Here is a 27,021-nt window from a genome sequence, read left to right on the forward strand (position 1 = left end):
ACTTGACCGAAAGTGTGCTTGATGAAAGGTGTTACGGGAAACATCTCGGGGGAAGAAAACTGTTGTTTCAGAAAGGTAATCAGCATTCGTATAGCTCACAGATAAAAATCTCAAAATTGAATTTTAAAAATTCAGGATCCAAATTAATCCGGATTCCTTAAGATAGAAACGTATCATTAAAACGATTGTATACTCCTTAAACATTTGAAAAACGCTCAATTCCTTTGCGTACCTATTCAGATCTACTGTCCTGCCCGTCCGCTTCGACCGCAAAGTGCTCAAGGCCAGCAATAAATCTTTACATATTTAAGAGCTATAGTTTATTGTAAATTGAACTGAACCGTCCTCAAAAGTGCAAAAGATACCGATAAACGATTTTGACAGAATTTAAACCTACCAGAACGTTTCCCTTACTTAAGCAATTAGATTAGCATTCTATGCCCCTCCTCCTTTTTTTCTATTCATTCACCTACATCAGCAAAATACAGAAGAAAGGAGGGTCATAGAATGCTAATCTAAATACTTAAGTAAGGGAAACGTACACAGTTAGAAATAACTAATTTTATACGAGACGTAATCCATATTGGACGTAAATCATGGAACGTAAACAAACTTTTCATGTAAAATTAGGTGTTCTCAAACCGAAACATAAGCAACTCGACGAAGAGAACGTTTGATTGAATTGATTGTCTCGTTTCTTTCAACTGATTCTTATGTCCAAAGGGCTGCTTACATGTTTCGGTTTCAGGAAACCGAAATTGACACGACTTTTTCGTAGTGTGTAGATAGGGAAACCGTCAAGCAGTTCAGTTTGGTGTTAGCTCGCTCTCTCGAGTTGTTCGGGAAGTTCGTTGCGATAGTGGTCGCGGTTTTCATGTGCGTGCCCCGAAATGGGGACGAATCACTCGCGAAGCCTGGTGAAGGACCAGGACCCTGGTGAAGAAAGCTCAGGTGTACCTACATCCAAAAGATTTGCTCTTCTCCCCATGGATGGAAATATTCACCCAGCTGTGACGGAAAAGCGCAGTAAAAAGAGTAAGGCACGATTGGTCGCGAAACCGAAAATGCCAGCTCAAACTACCACCGTTGGTAGTGAAACATGCACCTCTAAATACACTTATCGCTAGCTTCACGTCAATGGGCATTAAAGCTGGGTTCAAGCTCAGTAGAATCGGAACAAAGGAGATGCTCCGCACGAAAGCGGAATACGAGCTGGCCATATCTTACCTGAAGAAGTTCAAGGCAGAATTATTCACTCACGATATCCCAGGCGAGAAGCCCTTCAAAGTGGTCATCCGAGGTTTACCGAGCTTTGACCCGAAGTTAATCGAAGCGGAAATCAAGGACCGCTACAAGTTGGCCCCAACTTCCGTCTTTCGGATGACAAGGAGGGACGATAATGCCAAGAAGTATCCGGATTACCTTTTCCTGGTGCATTTCCACAAGGGAACGGTGATGGGAGCCATACCATGGCGGCCGCCACGACGTCACCCAGTGTCAGCGTTGCCTGAATTTCAGGCACATCACCCTAAACTGCTACATCAAACCGCGCTGTGGCGCATTTGGTTTTGGGCGCATTTGCCCAAAACCATATCTCCTCCGAGTGTGATGTCGACGAGTAGGAAACGGTCTAGTGCGCCAACTGTGGTGGCGCCCATCAAGGGTCCGACAAACAGTGCCCCAAACGTGAAGATTTCAAACGGATCCGAAAGCAGGCGTCCACATGAAACCAACCAGGACGAAAGAAGGATAGTACGCCGGCATTTAGAGTGGAGGACTTCCCGCCTCTTCGTACTACGCAACACGGTCAAGCAAATCCGCGGGTGCAATCCGGCCCTCGTCAAGAAACATCTGGTGCTTCTGCTGGACAATTCTCCCCATCTTATTCTTATTCTTATTCGCATTTCAAGCTTATTGCTTAGCGCATATTAGCTTATTGCGTGCTCTCAACTTAGTGTTCTAAATGCACTTCCACAGTTATTAATTGAGAGCTTTCGATGCCAATACCAATACATGAATTTGTATATTGTGTGGCAAGCACAATGATACTCTATGCCCAGGGAAGTCGAGAAAATTTCCAACCCGAAAGATTCCCTCGACCGGACCGGGAATCGAACCCGCCGCCTCCGGCTTGGTAATACCTTGCCTTTACTGACTAGGTTATGAGGCCCCTGACAATGCTCCCCATCCCCCCTGGATTCTGGAGACAACCATCAGCACAAAACATCAATCACGATCTCTACTCTGCGGATGAGCTGATGAAGATTTTCGTCGACATGACCAGCGCTCTTCGTCTGTGCCGCAGCAAGCCCGAACAGATCCAAGTGCTCGGTGAGTTTATTATTCAGTATGGCGTCTAAACCATGTCGTCACATGGAACGCTTGCTCTGTAAAAGCAAAAAGGCTAGAGCTTGCTGACTTCCTCCGCAAGTATACACACTTAGAAATAAGTAATTTTACACGTGACAGAATCCATCTTTGACGTAAAAGAAGAGACGTAAACAAACATGTCATGTAATATTAAGTGTTCCGAGACTGAAAAGTTCGTTACTCGACGAAACACGCTTATTCTGGTCAACTCAAAATTGAGTCGAATGTACTCATCTCAGTGGCAAGTAGGGCTACTCAAAATTGAGTAGCCTTATGTTGACTCACTTTTGAGTAAACGACGTTCTCACGTAGACTGAGTCAAATCCACTCGCCGGTATTTTCAGTTGCGGGGAGGGTTTTTGTTTTGATTTTTATTCAAGGAAATGGAAATTGCCTGCTCCGGATTCATTCTACCGGAGCAGAAAATGGTTCAACACCGTTTCCCTAAGCAATTCGTACTTACCTCAAGGCATTTCAGCCGGTTTTAAGTAACATTTTCTATGAGGTTACCTCCGAAATGACTGGCATTTTTTCCAAGTCCAGGATTTAGCTGACTGAGTGGCTTTTACTCAGTTTGACATTTCTCGTTTACTCAATTTTTGACAACTCGATACATCGGACGAAAGTAAGTACGATCGACTCACCTGGTGAGTAAGCAGAAGTTAGCTTGAAAGTATGTTTGATTGAATTGAATCTCGCGTCTGTTATGACTCAATTTTATGTCAAAATTGACGCTGTCAGTCTCAGAGCACCTAAGTGTGTAGCATCGACGTGGGCTTCCTAACAGAGACCAAATAGCAAACCCGGTGACAGCTTTTGGTTGCCTGATCACCACATTATCCGGCTTGATCGTATCAACTCCAGGGGGTGGTGTTGCAATCACCATCAAGAAAGGAATCATATCCGCACTTCTATCATCGAGGCCCTTAGTGCGGAGGTGGAATCACCAACTGGAAACGTCCGGTTTATCGCCGTATACTCCCCTCTTCAGCGTGCTGCCAGTAATGGATTAGGCATCCAATTTATGAATGACCTGACCACCATCACTGACACGAGCTCCGGGATGGTAAATTCAAACATCAGCTTCCAGCAGGATTAGCTTGACGTGGTTCCGGAGCATGATAGATCGTAAGTCCTCCAATCGGTCCCACCAGCAGAACGTCGTTGAGTGAAACGTCGAACGACGTCTTGCACGAATACCACACGGGCCTTAGTTGTGGTGCTGGACTACTTATTTACCGGATGATGTGGTAATTAGCAGGAAATTCTTCGACCAGATTCGAAGAAATCGAAAAAGGATTCGATGTCCAACACCAAGTCCACTGAGCTTGGATTGAAAAAGGTGGAATCCACCAGGATGATCCCGTTAGGTACCGGATGGTGATTGGTTCACCAGATTCCGTTTAGGGAAGAGGATTGTTGTTTCCGGCAACAGCAGCGACCTTTGCCGATCCATCCTTCTCCGGTTTGAAGCATACCAATGTATGATGACGACCCTTGCAACTACGACAGAAGTATTTTGACGGACAATCTCTGCCAGATGGCCCGATCTAAAGCAGTTCCTGCATAGGGAGTTCGCCCTCAGCACTGCATCTTTTTCTAGCATCGACAACCGTTGGAAGAATGAACACTGGTAGAGTGAATGGTTCTCCTTGCACACCGCACATCGTCCCCCAGACGATTGTACAGAACTGTCGCTTCTGTCTCAATGAATGATGCTGTAAAGAGTATTGAAATGCAAGAGGATTATCTAAAACATTTAAAATCTCCACATCCCTGGCAAGACTAGTACTTGCTGAAGCCGTCACCGATGATGATGGTGTTAGTGTTGAAAACACGTTCTTAAGCTAAATTCATGTGTACCGCATGATTATATCGCGTTAAAAGTTTTTAATGGTGTAGTAATGCTGTTATCAAATCCAATTACAATGCACTTCATTTTTAGGCAACGACAATTCCTGTTAAACACAGTAAACAGCGCCTATGGCACAACAAATATTAAACAAAATCCTTCCCGCCAATCGCGGAAAACTTCCCTAACAACGTATCACGCATGAACAGAGCTTATTTGCGAATATTTGCAGCAGCTGTCAAATGTTGACGTAAAATCGAACCAGAGAACCAAGATTTTTCGGCTTCACGCACAGTATATGGGAATGACATTTGTGTCATAGATGTGAAAATCTCAGGCAAATAAAAAGTTTAAGACCAGGAATTAGAAAATAAATTGACCAACATTTCGTTTAATTAAAAATGCTCAAACTCATACAGAGTTAGTCATATTTCAAAATATATATATCTAAACGTCGTAGAAATGCGAGGGGGGCGACACATCTAAATCTCAATTCTAGATGCCCAAAAAATCTCACACTAGCGAATAAATCTTCGAAAAATCTTCTTTCATTTCTCGCATCTACTTGCATTGTGCATCATCTTTTTGCAGGAAATCATCAAAATCGTGATAAATCTTCTTTATATCTACTCAGCGTACGCGCAGCTAGCCACAGCAGAACACAATATTTCCTGCATCGTAGATAGAGTCGTCCCCCTCGTAGAAATGATAGAATATCGTGGATCAATTATGCATTAATATTGTTGTGCCTTCTTTCAATATATTTTTGACGTAGACTACGTCTTACGGGAAGGTACTGGGGGTAAATCGAAAATCTAAAATTGCAACCGTCACGAAAAGGTGTAATTTTTTGAATGCTACAAGCTTTGTCATTTATAGATGAAATTAAAATCCGAATACACCAATCGATAGGAAATACCTTTCGTAAGCTGTTGCAATAAACTTTTTTTCAATTTTTCATAAAAAACTGTTTTAAAAATTGATAAACAAAAAGTTATAATTTTATCACTGCTTTCATGAAACAAACGTTCTCCCCAAACCCTGTCCTCATAATCAAGTACAATTTGGTTGCACATTCACCTAACACATGGCCGGTCCCAACTTCTGAAACCCCTCTCCTCCCTCAACTACTACGTTATTTATGAAAGTTCCCTAATCATTGGGCAACACTGAAAATCAGCAGCACACACCAAACAAAATGGGTTGGACATTTATGCGAAATTTTGGTATTGATAATCAATATTTCGCGATCAGAACATTTTTCAACAACATTTCACAAACGAGTTGAAGTGATTACTGATCTCGAAGTTGTGCTGGATCCAAAACTGACGTTCAATTCTCACTACACTTCGATAATTGCCAAGGCGAATCGACAGTTGGGCTTTATTTCGAAAATTGCAAAGGATTTTACGGATCCATTGCTTGAAATCCTTGTATTGCGCGCTGGTACGGCCAATTCTCAAAACCACTTCTATTGTTTGGACTCCAAATGATGTTTCCTGGACCTTAAAGATTGAACGTGTCTAGCGACGATTCATCCGGCTAGCACTGCGTCATCTACCTTGGCGCGATCCGTTGAACCTCCCTGCCTATCCCGATCGATGTAGACTGTTGGGCATGCACACCCTTGAAAGAAGGCGAAGACTACAACAGGCGACATTCGTGGCGAAGTTGCTAAATGGTGAAGTCGATTCTCCCCGGCTACTTTCTATGTTGAACTTCCGTGCTGCTCAACGTCCTCTTCGGCAGCGGTCACTACGACAGGATAGATTTCACCGTACTTTGTTTGGATATAATAAACCAATATCGTCGATGATTCGAGCTTTTTCGGTGGTGGAGGATCTCTTTGAGTTCGGCGAAACTTCTGGTCGTTTTAAAAATAGAATTACTAGTTTGTCAATTTTGTAGCTGGTTTGAAAATGTATTCTCATATTCATTAAGACCACATATGTCAGATGAATTACAAATAAATAAATAAATAAATTTTAGCTTGAAATCCATCCATTTAATTCTCGGTATATCTTTAATCTATTGATTGAATTAAAAAAAAATCTTAATATGGTTTTTTAAGATTTCGTGTGTTTTGTGAATGCGCATTCATTATTTTGCATAAGAAAACGGGAACGGGGTGTTTCTGTGGTGATAAAAAGGATTTTCCTACACAGATTACAGTTTTCTGTACCAAGCACTGAAATTATCAGACGGTACCTCTATTTATGCTTTTAGATTAGCTATGAAAGTCCCTTCTACTAGGAAAATTATGCTATAGAACGGTTTATACAACCCCAGTTTTTTTGCTGATGGGGGCGAGCAAGCCCCCAAACTTCCATGACACATCCCAAAGTTTTCTTCTCGACATTAACTTATCCTTCCCAATGAAATTCAAATCAACTACCTAGACCATATCTTTCCAAGTTCATCTGTAGCTGTCCCAAATGAAACACGCACCACGAGCTGATCAATCTATTTTATTATGTAAAACTCAGTTCCATCATCGTCATCATAATCATCGTCATCAAGGAACGAAACAAATCCAATTACCAAGTTTTCCGTTTTCCCGTGACCTCCAATTTGCTAGGCGACGACCTTTGTACAAATGTACATACCTAACTACCTGTAAACTTTCCGTTCAACTTTTCTAAACTTTGTTTTTCCGGTATTCCGTTTCCTTTCCCTTGCTTCCGCAGGTCAAAACGGCACCCACGTTGGAGGTCTGGGTGACAGCGCACAGCGGTCGGCCAACATCAGTGAGATTCTTCGCATGATAAACCGCTACAACGAACTGCAGACGATCCTAAACGAGGACATCTTCGGTCCGCTACAAAATGATTCTGTGATAATAGTAGTGCAGGTGAGTACTTTTCGAACATTTAGGTTAGCGTAAGCGTGCACAGACACATCAGAGCAGCAAACGGAGAGAATTGGCTTCGTTTCGTATGGTCACGCGGTGAAAGATTACATTTTCGCCTGACAGCAGCCACAGGGAATTGAATCATTAATTTGTACCTGACAACTACCGCGTGTCGTTCCCTGGCCCATGACTATGAGCTGCTGGACGGCCTGTTCTTTGTTCGTCGTGATGGGTGATATTTTACAATCGCTACGGTGTCCACAGTTGCAGCAGCAGTTGCACCTGGAACCCTCGGGATGCACTTCTGCCGACGAGGCTTGCATGTTGGCCGCCGCAGACCGGGCGACAAACTGGTCGGTAAGCTCTTCCTCCTGCTCGAACGGGTCCTGGACGGGCGAATCGAACCGTACCGGCTGGTGGAAACCCTGGGGCATGCCACCGTCGCTGCCACTGCTACTGCAGTAGTCCAAATCCAGCAGCAATTGAGTAATTTTGTTCCGGACCAGTGAGCCGATGCGAATATTCGACGCCACCGGGTTCCGATGCTGGACGTTGGCCGATAGGAGCGTCCAGTGGTTGCTATAGTTGACGACGGTACGCTGATGTCGGTTGAAATCCCACGGACATTGCACCTGATGCCAGACGGTGCTGCGGGCAGTTTCGTACGGCAATATGGACTGAAATGGGTTATGCCATTATTGTGGGGGAAAAGACTGGGAAAGATTGAGAGTTTGTATATGTAGCAACATTATGGTTACATTTCAAACGGGCAATTGGGAGGATGATACCCCGTTTGACATATGGTCCATTGCTGAAATTCGTTTTTTTTTTTTCACTATAGAGATTAGTGACATTTAACGCACGCACATTAGCGGGAGCAACGCCGTGTAAAGTTGTTTATTATTTTCCTCAGACTAACCTAAAAAATGTATAAAAGTAGATCTGTCAAAATGAGTTTGATATCGATTTGTAATGTATTTTCCTCGGATATTTCCGGAGTGATTTGAGATTTGGGCGTAATTGCATTTGTAAACAAATACGTCAATCACCGATTTCTCGCGAATAAAAGCTCAATCTCGAAAAGTAATAACACTATGAGGTAGAGGAATGATTCCTCTATCATTTGGTATAGTTTGTTTGTGAGATTGAGCTTTTATTCAAGAGAAATCAGTAATTGACGTGTTTGTTTTCAAAAGCAATTACGCCCAAATCTTAAATCACTCCGGATTTACTAACACGCTCGCATACATCCTACCAATACAACCAGACGTGAAAACCTCTATTTCTCGATTAATTTTTCAAACGGACGTATCTGCTTTTGATTCAAACGTCAATTTGTCGCAACTCTTAGCACTCCCACGCAAACTAACTATATTGTTGGGGAAACATTACCCTTTGTTGGATCTTCTTTTACAAAAACAGATGAGCCCCTTTAAAAAAGTAATCGAGATTCAGTCTGGATTTTCAAACGTATCTTAAATCATGAAAAAAACGGGTTTTTATTCTATAATAATTTTGTTACTTCGGCCTGTTCTAAAACTACCTACTTAGGGTTAGGCTGTGTTCCACTTAAATATGACAGATGGAAATTGTTTAAATAACCCTGCTATTCCAGCAGACTTATTTCAGACTGACAAGAAATCAATTTTGACATACACCTTCTCGAAAATCAACCGATCAATAACAGAGAGTAGTAGTGATATACAAGTTAATCAAGTTAATGTGCAGGATATTATGGCAACTTTGAACAATTTGGATGCTTCCAAAGGCTCTGGACCAGACGGAATTCCACCAGTATTTATGAAGAGCCTGGCACTGGAACTTGCAGCTCCATTATTCTGGCTTTTCAATATGTCACTAGATTCTAGAATCTTCCCAAAAACATGGAAAAGCTCTTTTCTAGTGCCTATTTTCAAAAGTGGCAAAAAATCTGACATACAAAATTACCGAGGAATTGCTATTATTTCCTGTATCCCAAAGCTTTTCAAAGCGATCGTCAATGAAAAACTATTCAATCAGATCAAAAACAGAATCACTAACATGCAACATGGTTTCTTCAAAGGACGATCAACTAATACAAATTTACTTGAATTCGTCAACTATTCTTTGGTTGCAATGGATAATGGAAACCATGTAGAAGCACTCTATACCGATTTTAGCAAAGCGTTTGATCGTATTGATATACGCATGCTTCTTTTCAAATTACAAAAAATAGGAATTGAACCTGGACTTCTCAATGGCTTGAGTCATATTTAACTAATCGCCAACAAATTAGATTTAAAGGTGAAAAATCAAACCCTATTACTGTTACTTCTGGAGTCCCCCAAGGCTCGCATCCAGGCCCTCTTTTGTTTATTTTATTTGTAAACGACATCTCCTTTATTCTTAAAAACATTAAAGTATTAATCCATGCGGATGACAAGAAGCTCTTTCTAGAAATAAGAAATAAGGTATACAGACATACCAGATTGAAATAAACTTATTCTATGTTTGGTGTAACAAAAGCCTCATGCAACTAAACGTTCAAAAATGTAAATCAATAGCTATTAGTAGAAAAAGAAACAAACCAGAAAATACAATTATATTAGGAAATCAGGCAGTAGAAAAGTGTGAACGAGTTAGGGATTTAGGAGTTATAATTGATTCAAAACTAGCATTCACTGATCATTATAATACAATTATCAACAAAGCAAATAATATGCTTGGCTTTATCAAACGATTCAGTTACAAATTTCAATCACTGTCACTGATTCAGTTACAATTTTCAATCACAATCGAATACAATAAAATCACTGTACATTTCATATGTAAGATCAATACTTGAATATTGCAGCATAGTTTGGTCACCTTTTTCATTCACGCATGAGGAACGATTAGAATCAGTGCAAAAGCAATTCTTACTATTTGCTCTTCGTAAATTAGGTTGGACAAGATTTCCTCTTCCATCTTATGAAGCGCGCTGCATGCTCATCAACATTCAAACATTGAAAGCGCGTCGTGAATTTGCAATGGTTTCGTTTGTGAACGATATAGTATCGCATCGAATTGACTCAGTAGAACTTTTATCAAAGCTTAATTTTTACATACCTTCTCGGCAACTGCGAACTCGAAATATATTTACTACAAATCACTATCGCACAAATTATGCCAAATTTGGTCCACTAAATCAAATTATGACTGCTTACAATAAACATAGTGAAGCTTTTGATTTTATAATGACAAAAACCAGATTAAAGCAGTACTTTAATTCTGTTCGTAATTTTAACACATGACTTGTAACTTGTAAAAAATGGTCTACATCTGATTGACGACAAAATAAATAGATGGATTTTCGAACATTATAATTTATTTTCGAAGCGTCAACTTTAAGTGAATATCTACCAAATGGAACAGCCTTAGACTATTTTTGAGAGGTGTTAGGCACCTCCGCTACCCCTACGTAGACAATTGTCCATACAATTTATTTGAAATTTGTATGAGCAGTAGACACTTGCCAATTCCCCCCAATTGGTCTATATGAGTCATTTGGCTGAATTATAAGTGAGATATTGAACTCAAATAGAAATATTTGACATCTTTAACCAAGACATTTTTTCAACAATACTGACTAACAAAATATTTTAAGGAATAGGGCCTTAAATAATTTTCAATATTCTGTGGACATGTCTTTAGACTAGGACCAACAATATACGTTTCAATATTTGTGACTAACAAATATGAGAATAATGAGAAATAATAAAGAATCTAAAACTAAGAAATAGGGTTTTTGATCTAATTTCCGATGACTTCTAAATTTATTCACCTTTCCATACGAACCGTTAGATTTGATAAAGAGTCACAAATTGTGGAGATATTGTTTAAAATCTAACACTGCTTCTTGATTCTAAAGGGCGAACACGAAATTATTGCGACACCGAAAATGTCATGCCAATTTTCTTATAATGTTTAGAATCAAACCAAAATTTTAGGGTAGTTTTATACATATATTTACTTCAAAAATCAAAAGAAAAGTTAATCGATGGAGCCTTGAGTGTAAAATTGAACGCATTTTCGCTTGATGCCCTTCATCAAAGTCTTTACAGTGTCATCCGGTACCAGTTTCTCAGTTTTTTTTTCCATTTTCTTAACATGTCCTTCTCGTCTTTGACTGTCTTCTTGCTCTTCCGAAGTTCCCGCTTCATTATTGCCCAGTACTGCTCCAGCGGGCGCAGCTCCGGACAGTTTGGCGGATTCATGTCCTTTGGAACAAAATGGACAGAATTGGCCTCATACCACTCCAGGACACTTTTAGAATAGTGGCATGATGCGAAATCTGGCCAAAATAGCGGAGCTTCGTCGTGCTGCTGCAAGAACGGCAAAAGGCGCTTCTCGAGGCACTCAGATTTGTAGATCTCGCCATTTACTGTGCCCTTTGTCACGAAAGGCTCACTCCTCAGTCCGCAAGAGCAGATGGCCTGCCAAATGAGATATTTGGAGGCGAACTTCGACATTTTCTTCTTCTTAAATTTGTCGTCCACATCGAACTTGCTCTTGCCGGTGAAAAACTCAAACCCTGGAATTTGCTTAAAATCGGCTTTTATATACGTTTCGTCGTCTATCACACAGCAGCCATATTTTGTCAGCATCTTCTCGTAGAGCTTCCGTGCCCGAGTTTTAGCCGTCGATTGTTGCCGCTCATCGCGGTTTGGGAAGTTCTGTACCTTGTATGTATGTAGTCCAGCTCTCTTTTTTGCATTCTGGACGTAGCTCTGCGGCATGCCGATCTTTTTAGCCAAATCACGGCTTGAGACGTTGGGATTTGCTTTAATCATCCGCTTCACCTTTCCCTCCGTCTTTTTGTTCTCCGGTCCCGGTTTTCTTCCAGCTCCTTTGCCGTGGTCCAACGTCAACCGCTCCTGGAACGGCTTCAACACTCTGGAGACGGTTGAATGGTGAATGTTCAACATTTTTCCCAACTGCCGGTGCGACAGGTCAGGAAATTCCAGGTGTTTGGAAAGAATTTGTTCTCTCAACTCGCGTTGGTTCACCTCCATTTTCGTTGAATCGAAAAACACAACTTCGAGTTTGACAGCATGTACACAATATACATCAATGAGAAAGTGTGCAAAATTTGGTTGATTTTTACCCAATGGTAAAAAGTTATGCCCTGTTGAATGTGTCGCAATAATTTCGTGTTCGCCCTTTAAATCTCGTTTCTACGAGTTTCAATTCCGTCCTAATGCATTGAAACGCCATTAGATTTTCTTCGTCCTACGGATAAACGTAGAAAAGGGGGATTCGCTAGGAGCGCTCCTTTTGTTTTGAGAACAATGAGCGTAAATATTCATACAATGCGCTCCTATAGGATTTATGCTGTAGCTAATGAACTAACGAAATCATTGATATTATTGATCTTTTCTGATCGATATAACGGAAATGGGCGATTACTACGAAGTAGCGCTCTACCCTATGATCAAGAATGTTCAGATTTAAAAAAAATGGAAGATCCCGGATTTGAAAAAAAAATATTTTGGGCAATGAAAACTTTTCAAGTAGTAGGATAAAATGTCGAAAGACAAAAGGTCGACTACAGTCGGGAGGTTGTTCAGTGGTACCGTGACTATGGGGTGGATATCATGGACAAGAACCTAAATCCGCCCAATTCTGCCAAATTATATCGGGCAATTATAAAGCGGAAGCTCAAGAAGACTGGTAAAACGGCTCGGGATACTGCACAGGTGACCAGATTTTGGGACAAACTTGCCAAAGAGGTTGATACTACAGGTGGGCAACATTTGATGGTGGGTATCACAAGGAAAGTTCGTACGTCAGAAATAAAGAGACATAATTGTAATGGTATTTTTTTTAAACTATAATAAAATATCTTTGTTTTATCATTTTCCATTTACCATTTTCGTATGTCATTCCATCCCCGAGATATGAGTGATTTCATCCGAACGGATTCTAAGTGGGCAATGCATTATTTGTATCGAGAATATAAGACTTCTCAAAAGAAATTTCGGAAGAAAACAATCAACCAGACAACTTTGAAACAATTAGCCATGCAGTTTAATGGTTGAAATTGAAGGAGTACAAGCAACCCATGATTGAAGCTACACCTATCATTCTATCACAGTAGGCTGTATGTAGATAGATAAGAAATATATGTCATTCGTTTTCGCACTCTTGAACAGATCGGTTCGTTTTACTGCCTGCTAATAGAAATGTCTTCTTATAACATTCCTGAATACACTGGATGAATTACTTTAATAAAATTTTAATCAGCATTCATATCCAGCAAATATTTGTTCCACCTCATAAGGATCTCTTTGAATTTGTGTGGATTCTGTAAATCAATTAACTAATTATGAAGAAAAAGGGAAGGATTAGTAGTTTCCATATTTCGTCTTCAATGTTTCGTATTTCGTCTACAATGTGCAGACTTCATTGTCATTGTTCAAATGGCATTCATTGTTATTCTATAACAGGCTAGATGCCTATATATGATCTGGTATTTTGGATTGTATTACTACTCAGCATATTTTTGTAGTTGGAATATAATTTTTCGTTAAAACAATTAACATTATAATTTTAGCACATTTGACCCATTTCTGCCGGAATGTATGCAAAATTTGATTTAAGATGCAAGCTGGAAGATATGGAGTTGAATATCTTCCTGTACTAAAATTAGTACATGCTGGACGGTACGGTACTGGATAGCGTCTTTGACATCTTCTTTCTCAGAAGTGTAATCGATTTGCAGTCTTTGACAATCTTTTTCAGAGATTTGGAGAAATTTGAGCAATATTCGAATTTTTGGCAATAAATAGGTTTGTTTCGTTTCCAGTACAAAATTCCCGCAAATTCAGATCATAACCAAATTTGTTCAAATTTGACAACCTTGTTAGGAACCTCAATACACATCAGGAGAGCAGTGGGGAACAGAGGTTCGTGATCCTTCATACATACTTGACCCACCCTAATGTACATAAAACACAATATCAAGATTTCAATGTTTTTCGCGAATTTAAAGAAATTGCGAAGCTGCAAATTAAGAAATGTGTTATGGCATTTCTGCTGAAAAAAAAACATCCATCAACACACGACGTTAACATTGAATCAACGTTAACAACCCTGACACAGTACAAAACTAATGAATGACTGAATTTATACACCCACTGATACTCACAATAACGGTGGACCAGAACTTTTGCCGTGGAACGACCGGCAGCAGCAGCTTCCGGAGCACAACCTCGCACAGTGTGAACAGCGTATCCGGTGAGATCCACACGCAGCGGGATATCCTGTGAAAAATAGGGGACTTAATCAGTTGAAACGAGGACAACGAGGACGGTGGTTTCAAACCACCCAAGCGTGCACTTCGTCTTCGTCGTCGTCTTTGCTGTGTTTAAGTACAAACACCAATATTGAGCGACGAAAGCTAGAGAAAGCTTTGCAATTATTTTAATTATTTTTCTCACCGCGCTGGAGGAACCAACCAAAGCGATAATTACTGCTGCTGTGAAAATTTACCCTGCAGGGATGCAGTTCTCTGCGGAGTTTCTACGAATCATTTCGAAATCAGCACTCAGCATTCTATGCTTGTTGATTCTGTCAAATCAATTACGATATTCGAACTGTCTGCGTCGAGTGCAATCATATATACCGCATATCCTCACGTTCGAATGATTATAATTAATTCGGTAAACTTTCGGTTCACTAATAACATTACCCGTACGATTTATTGCCACATGCATCCTGGGGTCGATCCGGTATGCTATCTGTTGGGAATTGAAAAGGAAACTGCATCTCCTCTCCCCGCAACACGACCACGTTGCATCTAATTTTCATTAAAAATTAATATCGAAACATAAATCGAAAAACTTTTCGCGCTTCGCTGGTTGGAATAGTAGGTACCGCTCGCATTCACCCGAGCTGGTACCAGCGAGCGTGAACACCTGAAACTTGGTAGCCGCACACATACCAATAAAGGGTGTTCGCGACAAAAATGGACCATGGATGGATCAGTGACGGATGAGGAATTTTATGTGAAAGCGAACTTCCAGCAGCTTCCGCGTCTTTTGGTAACCAGCAATCCCGAGTAGTACATGGAGCAGTGTTTATAGAAGCGATTTTTCCCATTTCTATCTTTTCACTAAGGTGCTACTCTGTTTTAACTGGATCCTATGTGAAAGTCAGGTTGGTGAGGTACATCTGAGAAAAAAATTGGCCATCTTGAAGCCATCCGAATATCAACCCAAAACTGTCCAGAACGAGCTTGAATTCAAGTTATATAAGGAGGTTATTCAGAATCTGGTGGAAGCGGTAATTTTTGACCGTGACCACCCGTTACCAGCAACGCCACATAATTCAACTTCGAGGCAGGATACCCAATCTCCCTGGAAATGTACAACCGAGCAAGCACTACTGCACACACACATAATGTCGGAAGTGCAAAAGCGCCAGGAAATTAAATTGACTTTCCGAACTCTGACCGACCGAGTACGGGAGGGGGCGGCACAGTTGACTGCCGACATTATGCTCACGCCTTTGGCCTGCTGTCGTAAGTTGCAAACTGGTGCTAGAAGTAAAGTTTCAATTTTCCATATCCTTCCTTCCCTGGTGGCTTTTATGCATAATAATAGAAACTGACTGTGTGTAGAGGTGTGGAGCGAGAAAATCACATCACAATCACTTCCTGAGTGAGAAAATGGGAATTTTACGCGAAGGCATTAATTCCGACGAGGAATAGTAAGGTTACGGGATCTAATAAGTATTATTCAATCCAAACAATAGGCTAAAAAATTATGGGCTTATATTTTGAACTACAAATCTTGTGCTTTCAAGATTTTACCGAATTCTTGAGGTTAGGAAATGATTTTTCAAAATAGTTTTCCCTTTGCTTGAAAAATATACTGTTTTTGGAGGCATCTCGAGCAGGACATAATGAATACCAAATTCAGTTTTAATTTCAGCATAACTGGCAATCTAAGCTTGATTAATAGGTAAAATACCAAAAATAATACATCAAAATTGTTCTATGAATAACGAACTAATAAATAATTAAGCTATTATAATAAGTGCCCGAGTAGGAGAAAATAACTAATATATATCAGCATGACCGAAAAAATTACATGCAAAATACTCTGTAAATAACAAACATTGATATTTGGATACCAAAAGAATACCTGTGTGGTATTGTTTTGGTATTGCATTATCATAATTTCGTATTGGAATGTTATTGTGGGAACATTTTTTTGGTAATATTTTTTTGGTATTTTACCTCTTATGTCAGGTTTATCCATACCAATTTAAGGTATCGAGATATGCTCGGATGACTTCAACTTGTAATGCATATTATCCTGGGTAAATTCAATGAATCTCCCAAGCTATCAAAAGTTCGGCATTCCACGATAAAACCCACTTTCAAGTTCCATATTGCCCAAATAAAGTTTCGACAAAACTTGTTCTTCTGCTTTGGAAACTAAAGGAAGCACACGAGCAACTTCAGGCTCCAAAAATTACTCATGCGTACTCTTAGCACCATGTGGTGTTCAAAATAAGTTCCGAGAGGCGCTTCTACGCAGTATTCATGCTGGATAAGAGTTCCATGGTCACTTCTTAGGAACTCTAGACAAGGCTGCGAAAATGGCTGTATCAAAGTTCCGAATAAGTTCACGGTGAACTTCTAAGCAGTTTTAAGTTTCTAAGAAGTTCCGTGGAAGCCCACATGAAACAATCGGTTCAAGTCTTTGTTTGTAATAGTATTTCAAGTAGGGGAATTTACGTATTCTCGGCAACCTAAGCAGCGACCTTCTTTCTATAGCCTTTTTCTCTATGGAACGCACACATATGCAGTATTGGTTTGTTTACAATCTTTTGCTGCCAGCTGCTCTAACAATTTCAGTCGAAAGAATTGTCAAAAACTGTTTTGAAACGCTTTCACAAAGCTCCAATCTTCTCTAGTGAGAGTGAGTATTGTCGGCAACCAGTTTTTCTTCGGCAACCGTTCCATTTGAACTGCATGTAAATCTGCTGTTCTATTATCGGCAACTCGAAATCAGCTACAATTTGTAATGCGTGTGTTTCATTTCAAGAAAACCCTGCTAGATTGCTTTTTCTCAGTGGTAAAAATATAGTCAAATTGAAGCTGAAAGCATAAAGAATCGTTTGCATGCATTCAGCGAAGTGTTTTCGTAAGAAAATCCAGTGAAAATAGTGTTTCAATTTGGGTTGCCGAAAATAGTCTGTCATGCCGAAGCCGTCATTTCCCCTAAGTAAATCCAAAGGATAGGTGGTTCAAATAAAACATAATAGGGTTACGGGATGTAATGTCAGCCTAGCCCCTCACTTCGGTCTATCAAGCAAATAACTAGTTGATTCAGCAATAAGACACAATAATTATGAAAAACTAATACCACATCTGCTGCAAAATTCGAACCCGTAAATCAATTGACTATTTTTGGGACAAATATTGAACATTTATTGCTCTTTTTCAAATAAAAAGTTTAGTGGAATTATCTTATTTTTCGATTTCTAGGTGTCATGATCTTGCCGTATTATTGCATTAACGAAAATCTACGCTTCGGGAGGCATAAAAAAATTTGATAATTGCATGAATTGAATAGACTTACCTTTTTGTAATATGCTAGCCTAATATTTATATCAAAATCACACTTTTCATTATTATTAAAAATTAAGAAGATTTCACGCTTTTAGCGCTTTATAACTATGGACCGAACTTTAGGAACATAATTTTGAGACGTATTCTTAAGTATGGCCTAAGAACTGTATTTGATAACTTTGTTTTGGTATTGGTAAAACCATTCGCGTTGACGAATTGCAGCTGTTCACTCCTATAGCAAATGTCGAATTTCGGGAAACATAGCGGAACGTTTTTTACACTTTCACTCCACTGAAAAATACCGCCGGCAAAATGTTAATCTTTGCGTGAAAGGAGGGGTCGAAACGGTACACATACTATTTCTAAGTAACCCAAATTTGAGAAGGATCTACTCATATTCGTCAAAAGTAGAGTACTCCAAATAAGTTAACAAAGTTTAGACTAACAAGAATTGAAAACATCGACCTGAATCCGAACGAAGTCGTTAATTCATCTTGTCAGTTCTAACTTTTCGTTTTTGAGTTATATTTTTTTTAAAGTTATCAAGTTTTGGGTTTTCACTCCAAACGCTTTTCCAAACTTTCAGAACAAAGTTTTTGAGTTCATGCAGTATAATGAATCTATGCGTGAATAGCTAACACTTCAATGCTAGCATGACCATGAGCATGATTCATCGCCCGTGGATGAAACTCTGTTATTGCCTCCGAATGCTGGTCAAGAAAATAATGGGTAATACTCCCTTTAATAAAAGCCGAGAACACCTCTGCACTTCCACGAGATATCACTAGAATGTTGGATAAAAAGGTTGGGATTGCAACAGGATTCGTTTTGGTAAACAATATGCTGAATTGATGTCCTAACGATTCAATAGCGCGAAGAAACGTGGAATTAAATCCAAGGTCTGCTCAGTAAGCAATATCGGTCGCCACTAGGCCACCGAGCTCCTTATTTCACAAAACAATCACGATCAAGTTTCCGTTCAACTTGTTGCTATCCTTGGGGTAACCACATGGACGGCGAAAACAACTGCTCTTGAGAAGGATTTGATTTCGATTTCCAATCTACACATCTTTTCTAAAACTCAAATATTACTTCTTTTACGTACCCGGCCCTTAAATCGAATTTCTTTACGCTTTATATCATATTATGAATGAAATCCGATTTAAAGTAAAACTTTATAATGTGAAGGAGCTTGGGATTGAACCCATGATTTTCTGCTCAGTAAGCAAAATCGGTCATCACAAGGCTGCCAAGCTCCTTATTTAAAAAACAATTACGACCACGTTCCTGAACGGCGTCGGTGGTGTAGTGATAAGCGTGATTACCTCTCACCCCAGCAGGCCTGGGTTCAATCCCAGTCGGCGCCGCCGGGATGTTCTGAGGCATAACATCTCTGATCACGCCTTCCTTCGGATGGGAAGTAAAGCCGTTGGTCCCCGGTTCATGAGTTGATGGGTCGATAGGTAGGGTCCAGGTGTGGGAGCTGCCTTCCTGGCACGTCGGTAGCATTGGTGCTCAGCACGGAAAACAAGATCGACGGAAAAAACAAACCAAAGGAATATCGACCACGTTCCTGTTTAACTTGCTGTTACTACGATGACAGCAACTCTTGAGATGAATTTGTTATAGATTTCCAATCAAAACGTCTTTCCTAAAACTCGCATATTATTTCTTTAACGAACTCGTTCCTCCAACTGAATACGCTTTATCTCAAATTAAGAATAAATCCGATTCACACCAAAGCTCTATTATGTGGAGGAGCTTACGAATGGACCCATAATTTTCTGCTCAGTAAGCAAAATCGGTCGCCACTAGGCCACCGAGCTTCTTATATCATCAATGACTTCACAGACGTCGACCACAAGTGCTCTTCAGAAGGATTTGATATGGATTCCCGATCAACACGTCTTAAACATAAAGCGGCAGCCAGCAAGCAGCCAAGCTGCTGAAATAATTTTTTGAGACGCTAAATATTAGGTAAAGGTTTAATTAAATTTAAACAAATAACTGAAAAGGATCTCATCCGAATGATCTGTAATTAGCTCTCCTAATGTTTCATAAGCTTAAACATTCTTGTGCTTCTATTTCCACCTAATCCATCATGCACCGATTTCCTTGATGCCATTGCTTGGATTGTAATGATTCTTTTTTTTTTTTTTTATTATAGTCACTTTAACACTCTTGGGTCATTCGTGACTTGTCCGGGGGTGAGATTTGAACTCGTGACTTTGGCGTGAGAGGTATGGATGCTAACCACTACGCCAGAGTCGCCCCCCTTGTAATGATTCAATACGACCGTCACAGGGCCGTCTTGACCACCCTTGATATCAAATTTCAAATTCTAGCATGATATACAAATAGGTAGGGTAAATATTAGCTGGGGCACCCATTGACTTTTTTCGGCAACCAAAATTTAAACGTTAATTTCTCTGTATTTTCCCATCATTACACTTCCTTGGATGTATTCAAACGATTCTTTAGTCTTTCAGCATCAATTTGATTACATTTGTACGACCGAGCAATCCTGTTATGTCAGATTTTTCTTCAAATGAAACATACGAACTACAAAATGGGGTTGATTTCGAACAATTCTGTTGATTGGAATGGATAGAGAAACAAGCAGCAGATGAATGTAAACAAATAGACACGTCATATACAGTGTATCTCAAAATTAAGTGTACAGATGTCCTTAAATTTTACAGTTCAAACAGTTTTTAAACACAATTTAAGGAGATACGTTTTTGAATTTCTGGCTGCTGAACCATCATAAATTCATGAATTAGTGGTACAGCGTTGGGCTTATTTGGTTGCGTTTATTAAAAGTAAGAGCTATTTGAGAAAAACGCCATTTCCTTGAAAAACCTTAATGTCTTGAAATATAATGAACTAAACTCATTTTTAGTCATAATAAAGATTATTCATATTCCACTAATTTTACTAAAATTCGCCACTAGGTAAAAAGTTAAGTCCGTGTTACTAAAATATATCTAACTTCATACAGGTTATTCCAAAACACTCCAAAACTTAAACGATAAATAATATACACACCACCCAAGATTAAAAAATAAACATCTATTCAGAATGTTTCAAAAACTGTTCTACTAGGGTGTACGCTCAATTTTGCGATACACTGTATGTGCGTGATGCTCATAAAATGCTAATTGAAGTGCGGACGCTGCTTAGATTGACGAGAATACGAAAATTCCCTTACTTCTTTTTCTAACCTGCTTTTATTTTAACACACATTTAAACTGAATCTAGATCTAGATCTGTTTACGACTCCTCATACTTGCTAATGTGTTAATAGAAGTTTTTTTTTTTTGAACGTCGGTCTCTGTTCCGCAATCTAGTGCCAATCACCGACGGACATCGATTGCCATTCATTGACGGCAATCAAATGTGCAGATGGGCCGGGACCAACGGCTTTACTTCCCCGAAGGAAGACGTGACCAGAGATTTTTATGCCTCAGAAAACTCCCACCGACCTCGGCTGGGATTGAACCCAGACCCATTGGGGTGAGAAAGCAGTCACACCACCGGCGCTGGCGTTAATAGAAGTGTTGATATCAATTTTCATCAATATTTCGTACTCAATATTCATGATCAGTAACCTATAAAGTCTGGTTTACTCATTAAGCAGTTGGTGGTGGATATTTATTGCAATCCTGAGGATTATTCCCAAACTTGGGGAAACCAATTAACCAAAAAGCATCAAAGCCTTGTTGCCATTGAGTACAGCCCATTTGCTTCATTTGCATTTCTAGTCACAGTGCATTGGAAAAAAAAACACACCTAGTTCAAAAATTCTCCAAACGTAAACATTACAGAAAACAGTTCAATGCAGATCACAGAGCGGTTCATGATTTTTTGAGCTGCAATAAACGGATTACCAATATATGATTGCGATATGCTCCGTAGGTTTCCTTCCACCTGGTTGCTCCATCTTATTCCAACTCCAACGTATCGCAATCCTAGACCACAGACAAACAGACGTAACTCTTTGTAAAAGTTTTTCTTGAAAACATAGTATCTCAGTAACGACATCTCTCGGGCTTCTCGCTAACTCTCTAACAATATTGCATAAAAGTTCTACAAAATGTATAGAAACGTCAAAGTGATCCGATGCCAGCGCTGTGGCGAGTAGTTCGCGGAACCGATAATATTCAAATCAACCGTTAAATGCGTGAACGAAGATACACAAATAAGTGTTACGTCTGTTTGTCTGTGCCTAGACTCTCACCTGTATGCGTGAAAAAAAATGTGAAAACGCCTTTAATGTGGTATTTTCTCTATTATGAAGGCCTGCTTTTTGTGAATCATACACACTCAGTCTAGCACGGTAAAATCTCCAACAGCCGATTTGCTCGGCATTTTCTTTTACTGGTATCTCTACAAAATATGTGTTTGCCAGCTGAGATTTCTGTAAATTCTAATTTGTTAGCTGAGTCTCGGCAATTATTGTTCTGAGCCTCGGCGAAATCATTTGCAGAACTGGTCAGCTGTTGATATCTCGGCAATACAAATAAAAGATCTTTGATGTTTTGGGCAGCATTTTTCATCATCATGAAATGCACAACTTTACCCAAGAAAGCCTCTGCATAGGACGCTCTATTTAAAAATCGAGTGCACTCTAGGCGGTAGGGACAAGAACTAACAGAAACCTTAAACAGTTGGTGCTTTGTAAGCCGAGCAATTTTGCCGAAGACCGTAGAGCTGTAGAAAATATGCCCACTAGACTGATGCAAAATTTGACTTTTTCGCTCCACAGTGCTTAAATGGTTTCAAATTGTTCCTGATTAGCCTCCCAAATTTACAACTCATTTGGTTAGAAACAGACTTCGCACAAGCCATTTGAAGTTTGCATGTAAATTACTATGGGAAATCTCAACTTTTTGTTCATTGCCTTCTAGTCTTTTTCCATATTGAGCTGCGAAACAGTTCGATAACCATTCTTATAGAAATTTTTTTCAGCTACAACTTTGCTCAAGATCATTTCTATGTAAAACGAGACAGGAAAAAGTTATTAATTATTTAAGAGATTGATAAACTTATGACATGATCAAGCAGCTGCTCTGTAGGCAACACTGTATTTTGCAGTGTGACATAGTAGCCATGATTTTTGTGTCCTATTCAACGCCGCAGAAACGCCAATGTTGCCTGCTGAGCAGTTGATTGAGCATGATCATAAGATATCAGCGGATTGAACCATTGATAACTTTCGATCCTTGCATTTAATCAAAAAGTGATTTTCAGCAAAGTTGTAGCTGGGAAAATTTCCTACAAGTAAAGTTGAAAGCTTTTGAAGCAGACCGATATGGTGAATTATTAGATAGACATGAACAAAAATGTTGGTTTTACCATAGTAATTCCCATACAAACTTCAAATGGTTTGTGCGATCTCAGTTTCTCACCAAATGGGTTCAAATTTTGAGAGGTTAGTCAGGATCCGATTTGGAATAGTTTAAGTATTGTGGAGCGAAAATTTCAAATTTTGCATCCCTCTAATGCCCACGGATCAAGAGATTTAGGCCACGTTACCAACCTAACAGCCCTAAAGTTCTTCTGTATTCTGATAGTAAATGTGAGAGTTTTTAGTTTTATTTTCATGTTATCAACTTGAATGATTTTATTGTTTCAAGTATTCAAAGATTTAGTGTTCGATACAAATACAAAAATAACCAACGATCTATTTCTGGAAACACATTATTGAGAAGGATGTGATTGTTATCTCTGAGCCGGTGCCCTGGCTTTAGCCTATCATCACCCTACCGTTAATACGACACTGGACCGTCACAAAGAATTATGAGTGCGCTTTGAGTATCATTCGAGAACGGTTGTATTGTTGCTCCGCTGCGTGCCTTTATTTTGTTTTCTGTTTTTGAGTCCTGTCTTTGTGTAGGCGTGGAGTTTTTCGGTGCTCGCATTTTGTTAGTTTTGTGTCCCGGGCGCGATCATTTGGTTTGGAAAGGTTTGTGCAGCTGTTTTTCCCCTGTTGCTTGCGTGCTTGGTGTGCTCCTGCTTCCCTTTGTTGCCGGTGTGACTCGACCGCAATCTATTGTTGGGTTTTTGCGATGAGCATTGTTTTTGTGCACGGAGTGGTTTGAAGGGGAAATGGAATAAAATGCCCTTGTTTGAGCTTGATCAGTGGCTGATCGTTGATGAGCGTGCCAGTCGGGAGAAATGAAGTGATATGGATGAGAAGTTTATCTCATGTGATTGTGCGGCTGGAGTCGATCGAAAGCAGATTGAGGTGAAGATTTGTCGGTGCTGTGTGGGGGGAGCCGATCTGATTGATCGGTGGTGTGATGTGTGCTAGAAAAGGTGTAATTTTCGTTTCGCAAAGCATAATTTTCTGTAGAATATAACTTTTGCTTGACGGAAAATGATGTTAAGATCTATGCCAGGTCATTATTGTAGAAGATCGTATCAGATAGAACGCGGGTGTAACGGTACGGAAAAAGTAATAAGTATATTAAAATTGCTTGTTAACTGCTTTCGGTGGCGTCATTTTACTTGAATTGATTTTTACCCAGGCTTGATATATCGTCGGTAGTAGCTTGGTGTGATGTAAATGGCACGGTGGCCTTAAAGCAACCGTTTTTGCTTACTGAGCAGAAGATCATGGGTTCGCTCCCAAGCCTGAATTTATCTATCCTTGGCCTCTATTGTAAAAAAAAACCATTACTGATATAATGCGGGCTGAACGGTACGGACAAAAATTTGTTTATATAATAAATGACGTACGTTAGATATTTGTCAATATATTATTTGTTAATATGACTACATGGAAACAACAGCAACTTGAGTAAAACGGAGCTCGTTTGCCTAGTGTCAAACGTTTTTGCTTACTGAGCAGAAGACCGTGGGTTCAATCCCAAGCTCCTTCGCGTTATATGATCGTTAGGACAGTTTATCGTTTACCAAAACGAACCCTGCTGCAAACCCAACTCTCTTATCTTAAGTGCAGAGGTGTTCTCGGCTTCCATCAAAGCGAGTGTCACGTCAACACATTCCTACCCACTCCTTTCTGGACCTGTGTTCGGGCGCGGCCGGATCACCAGTTTTTACACATTGAAGATTATTGCTAGTCCCAAGCATCGTCTATTGGTTCTTTGTGTAATTATAGCTGATCTGGCAATAACAGAGTAGCATCCGTGGGCGGTCAATCATGCTCATGCTCACTGGGCAGTCACAAAGAATTGTAATGAGTTCTGGAGAAAGAGCTTGTATTCCTGGGCATTGTTCACATTTTATCAACTAACACTGTTCGTTGTTAGGGTTATCACAAAGATTTTTTATAAATAAATCATGGTATGAATTCACATCGGGATGCAAGCGTCTATCTTGAAGAGTTTTGATCGTTAATTTAACATTCTGAACATTTATTTGTTTAAATATTTATCTCTCTTACAGGGCTTTAGTAGAAATTAATAATGTATTATCATCAAATGCATCTCGTAAACAGGTAGAACAACATTCTTGAATTTTCGGTATGTTATGCACGAAGGTCTAACTCCTCAGTACAATCATTTTAAATTAATGCAGACATGGCAGTTCAGTCATTTTTAAACAATGGAGACGCATAGTAGTTTTGAGAAAAACAAAACAAAAAACTTAATATTTTCAAAAATATATATCTCAAAAACGAAAGAAAACGCTTTTCTGAATTTTTGATATATTAAGTAAAAAGCTTGTGCTTTAAAAAATACAACACTAGGGTGTCTTTGGTCTCGGCACTGTAAAGTCCATAAAAACAGGTTTTGTTTTGTTTATGCGTATTAAAACTCATTTGATTATATTTTTTCTACATAGGTCTTTTAAATCCATTCATTTTCTGAACAAAGATTGAAAATCGGTTCAGTATTCAAAAAGCTGGGTATGTAGGTAAAATGTCAATTTTTTGGCCCACCTTTACCCAGGAAGGTCTAAGGGTGAAATAAAAAAAATACGGATTTTTCTATAAGAAACAAATATTCAGGGATTGAGTGATATCAGATCATTTTTTTTTCGGTGGTGCTTTTTTCATGGAATTGCTGTGTAATATGACGATTGAAAATCATATAGTTTCTGATCACATTAAGCTATTGCATCGATTATCACCATCACACACAGACAATGAAAGGGAACATAAGATTGACGTTTGACGCGTTGATGAATTGGTTCGCATCTATGACAGCAAAGAAATTGTATAACCTACAGTTGTATTACATTTTATGATTTTAATTGTAAAACAAATACACCTCGCTCTCCAATCAATTACACGACCTCAACCCTTGCGCCGCTTCGAACTCACTTTCTCCTCCGGTAGACTTTCGACTTCGGTTGAAATCCATCTGGTAGTTTAAACTGTATCACATTCATCGCAGCTGGTCGTAAACCTAGCTTGCCACACACTGCCAATAATTCGGCCCCGTTAATCACCAATTCACCGTTTCTTAACACTGACGGAACACTCTGGGAGATCCGCGTGGGCTAACGGCCCGTTGACGAATGGAGAGCGATTTTCCGCGATGGCTTTTTCCCCGCAAAAAATTCCGTTGTTTCATTATTATTTTTTGATTTAACGCTGTTGCTTTTTTTCGATTTTTGGGTGCCCGTTCTTTCGCTCGTGTACGAAGTTGGTATTTATAATTTGGTTGTATTCGATTTATGTTTTGCTTTGCTCTTTTTTTTTCAACCACCCCTCAACCCACAGAAATCCTAAAAGCCACGTGGCACACCCCCGAGCTTCTAATAAGCAAAAACGGTTTGATTATTTGCCGGCAAAGCAGGGTCGTTCGAAGCCAGCGGGGGTAACACAGCAAAAGGGTTAACAATGCTCCAGGATCCAGAAACCACCACCCCCACCCACACCATCAGTGAGCCAGAGAGCTTTTGGAAAAGTTTTGCGCCATTCAATCCGGTCGCGGTGTGGTGCGATGCGATGCGGTGCTATTTCTTCACCCTGTGTGACATTGCTTCTCCTAAACGGAAAAAAGGCTTCTACTGGCGCTCACGTTCGTTCGCTATTGTTTCGTTGCTGTTGTTGCTGCCGCCCGAGTCATAGTATTGTTCATATGTCTAGAACTTTGAACAGCGGAAAAGTCACGTTCAATCATCTCACTTTTCACCAAAGCCCAAATCTGAAAGCGGTGGTGGTAGTGGTGGTGGTAGATGTGAGTAGAATGTAAAGGAACACAACAAGGCCATGTGACGAGCCAAGCAAAACATAAACGGAAACGAAGAGAGCATCTGATGTAGTGACATCAACCAAACTTTTTTATTGCGTTTGCGAAAAATACTCGGAAGCGAAGGATAAATCAGCGACATCAAACTGAGTCGATTCCTTTCGTTTTGTTCAGACTT

At 39.7% G+C, this 27,021-nt stretch overlaps 2 protein-coding genes across 6 annotated transcripts in view; one reads left to right on the top strand and one right to left on the bottom strand.

Moving 5' to 3' along the window:
- Positions 1-27,021, top strand: part of Mgat2 (alpha-1,6-mannosyl-glycoprotein 2-beta-N-acetylglucosaminyltransferase) — a 392,506-nt gene that overhangs the window by 258,928 nt on the left and 106,557 nt on the right. For all 5 annotated transcript variants that reach the window (XM_065220140.1, XM_065220138.1, XM_065220141.1 and 2 more), the window contains one exon: positions 6,910-7,073. In XM_065220140.1, coding sequence (XP_065076212.1) covers positions 6,910-7,073 — 164 coding nt within the window. The remainder of the gene's footprint in view (positions 1-6,909; positions 7,074-27,021) is intronic.
- LOC135699808 (uncharacterized) lies at positions 7,092-26,259 on the bottom strand. Its single transcript, XM_065220155.1, has 3 exons — positions 25,970-26,259; positions 14,242-14,356; positions 7,092-7,750 (listed from the first exon to the last, which is right to left on the bottom strand). Exons 1-3 carry the CDS (start codon positions 26,035-26,037, stop codon positions 7,178-7,180), a joined length of 756 nt encoding a protein of 251 aa, XP_065076227.1. The 5' UTR covers positions 26,038-26,259; the 3' UTR covers positions 7,092-7,177.

The sequence above is a fragment of the Ochlerotatus camptorhynchus genome, unplaced genomic scaffold (genome assembly GCF_037179485.1).
Source record: "Ochlerotatus camptorhynchus isolate MF236.1 unplaced genomic scaffold, CSIRO-AGI_Acam_v1.1 ptg000116l, whole genome shotgun sequence".
Lineage (NCBI taxonomy): Eukaryota > Metazoa > Arthropoda > Insecta > Diptera > Culicidae > Ochlerotatus > Ochlerotatus camptorhynchus.

Excerpts from the sequence above, each read along its gene's own strand:
- LOC135699808 (XM_065220155.1), bottom strand. The coding sequence starts at position 26,037 with ATGAATGTGATACAGTTTAAACTACCAGATGGATTTCAACCGAAGTCG. Across the intron at positions 14,357-25,969 it reads AAAGTCTACCGGAGGAGAAA|GATATCCCGCTGCGTGTGGA; the intron begins GTGAGTTCGAAG and ends TATTTTTCACAG. Across the intron at positions 7,751-14,241 it reads AGTTCTGGTCCACCGTTATT|TCCATATTGCCGTACGAAAC; the intron begins GTGAGTATCAGT and ends AACCCATTTCAG.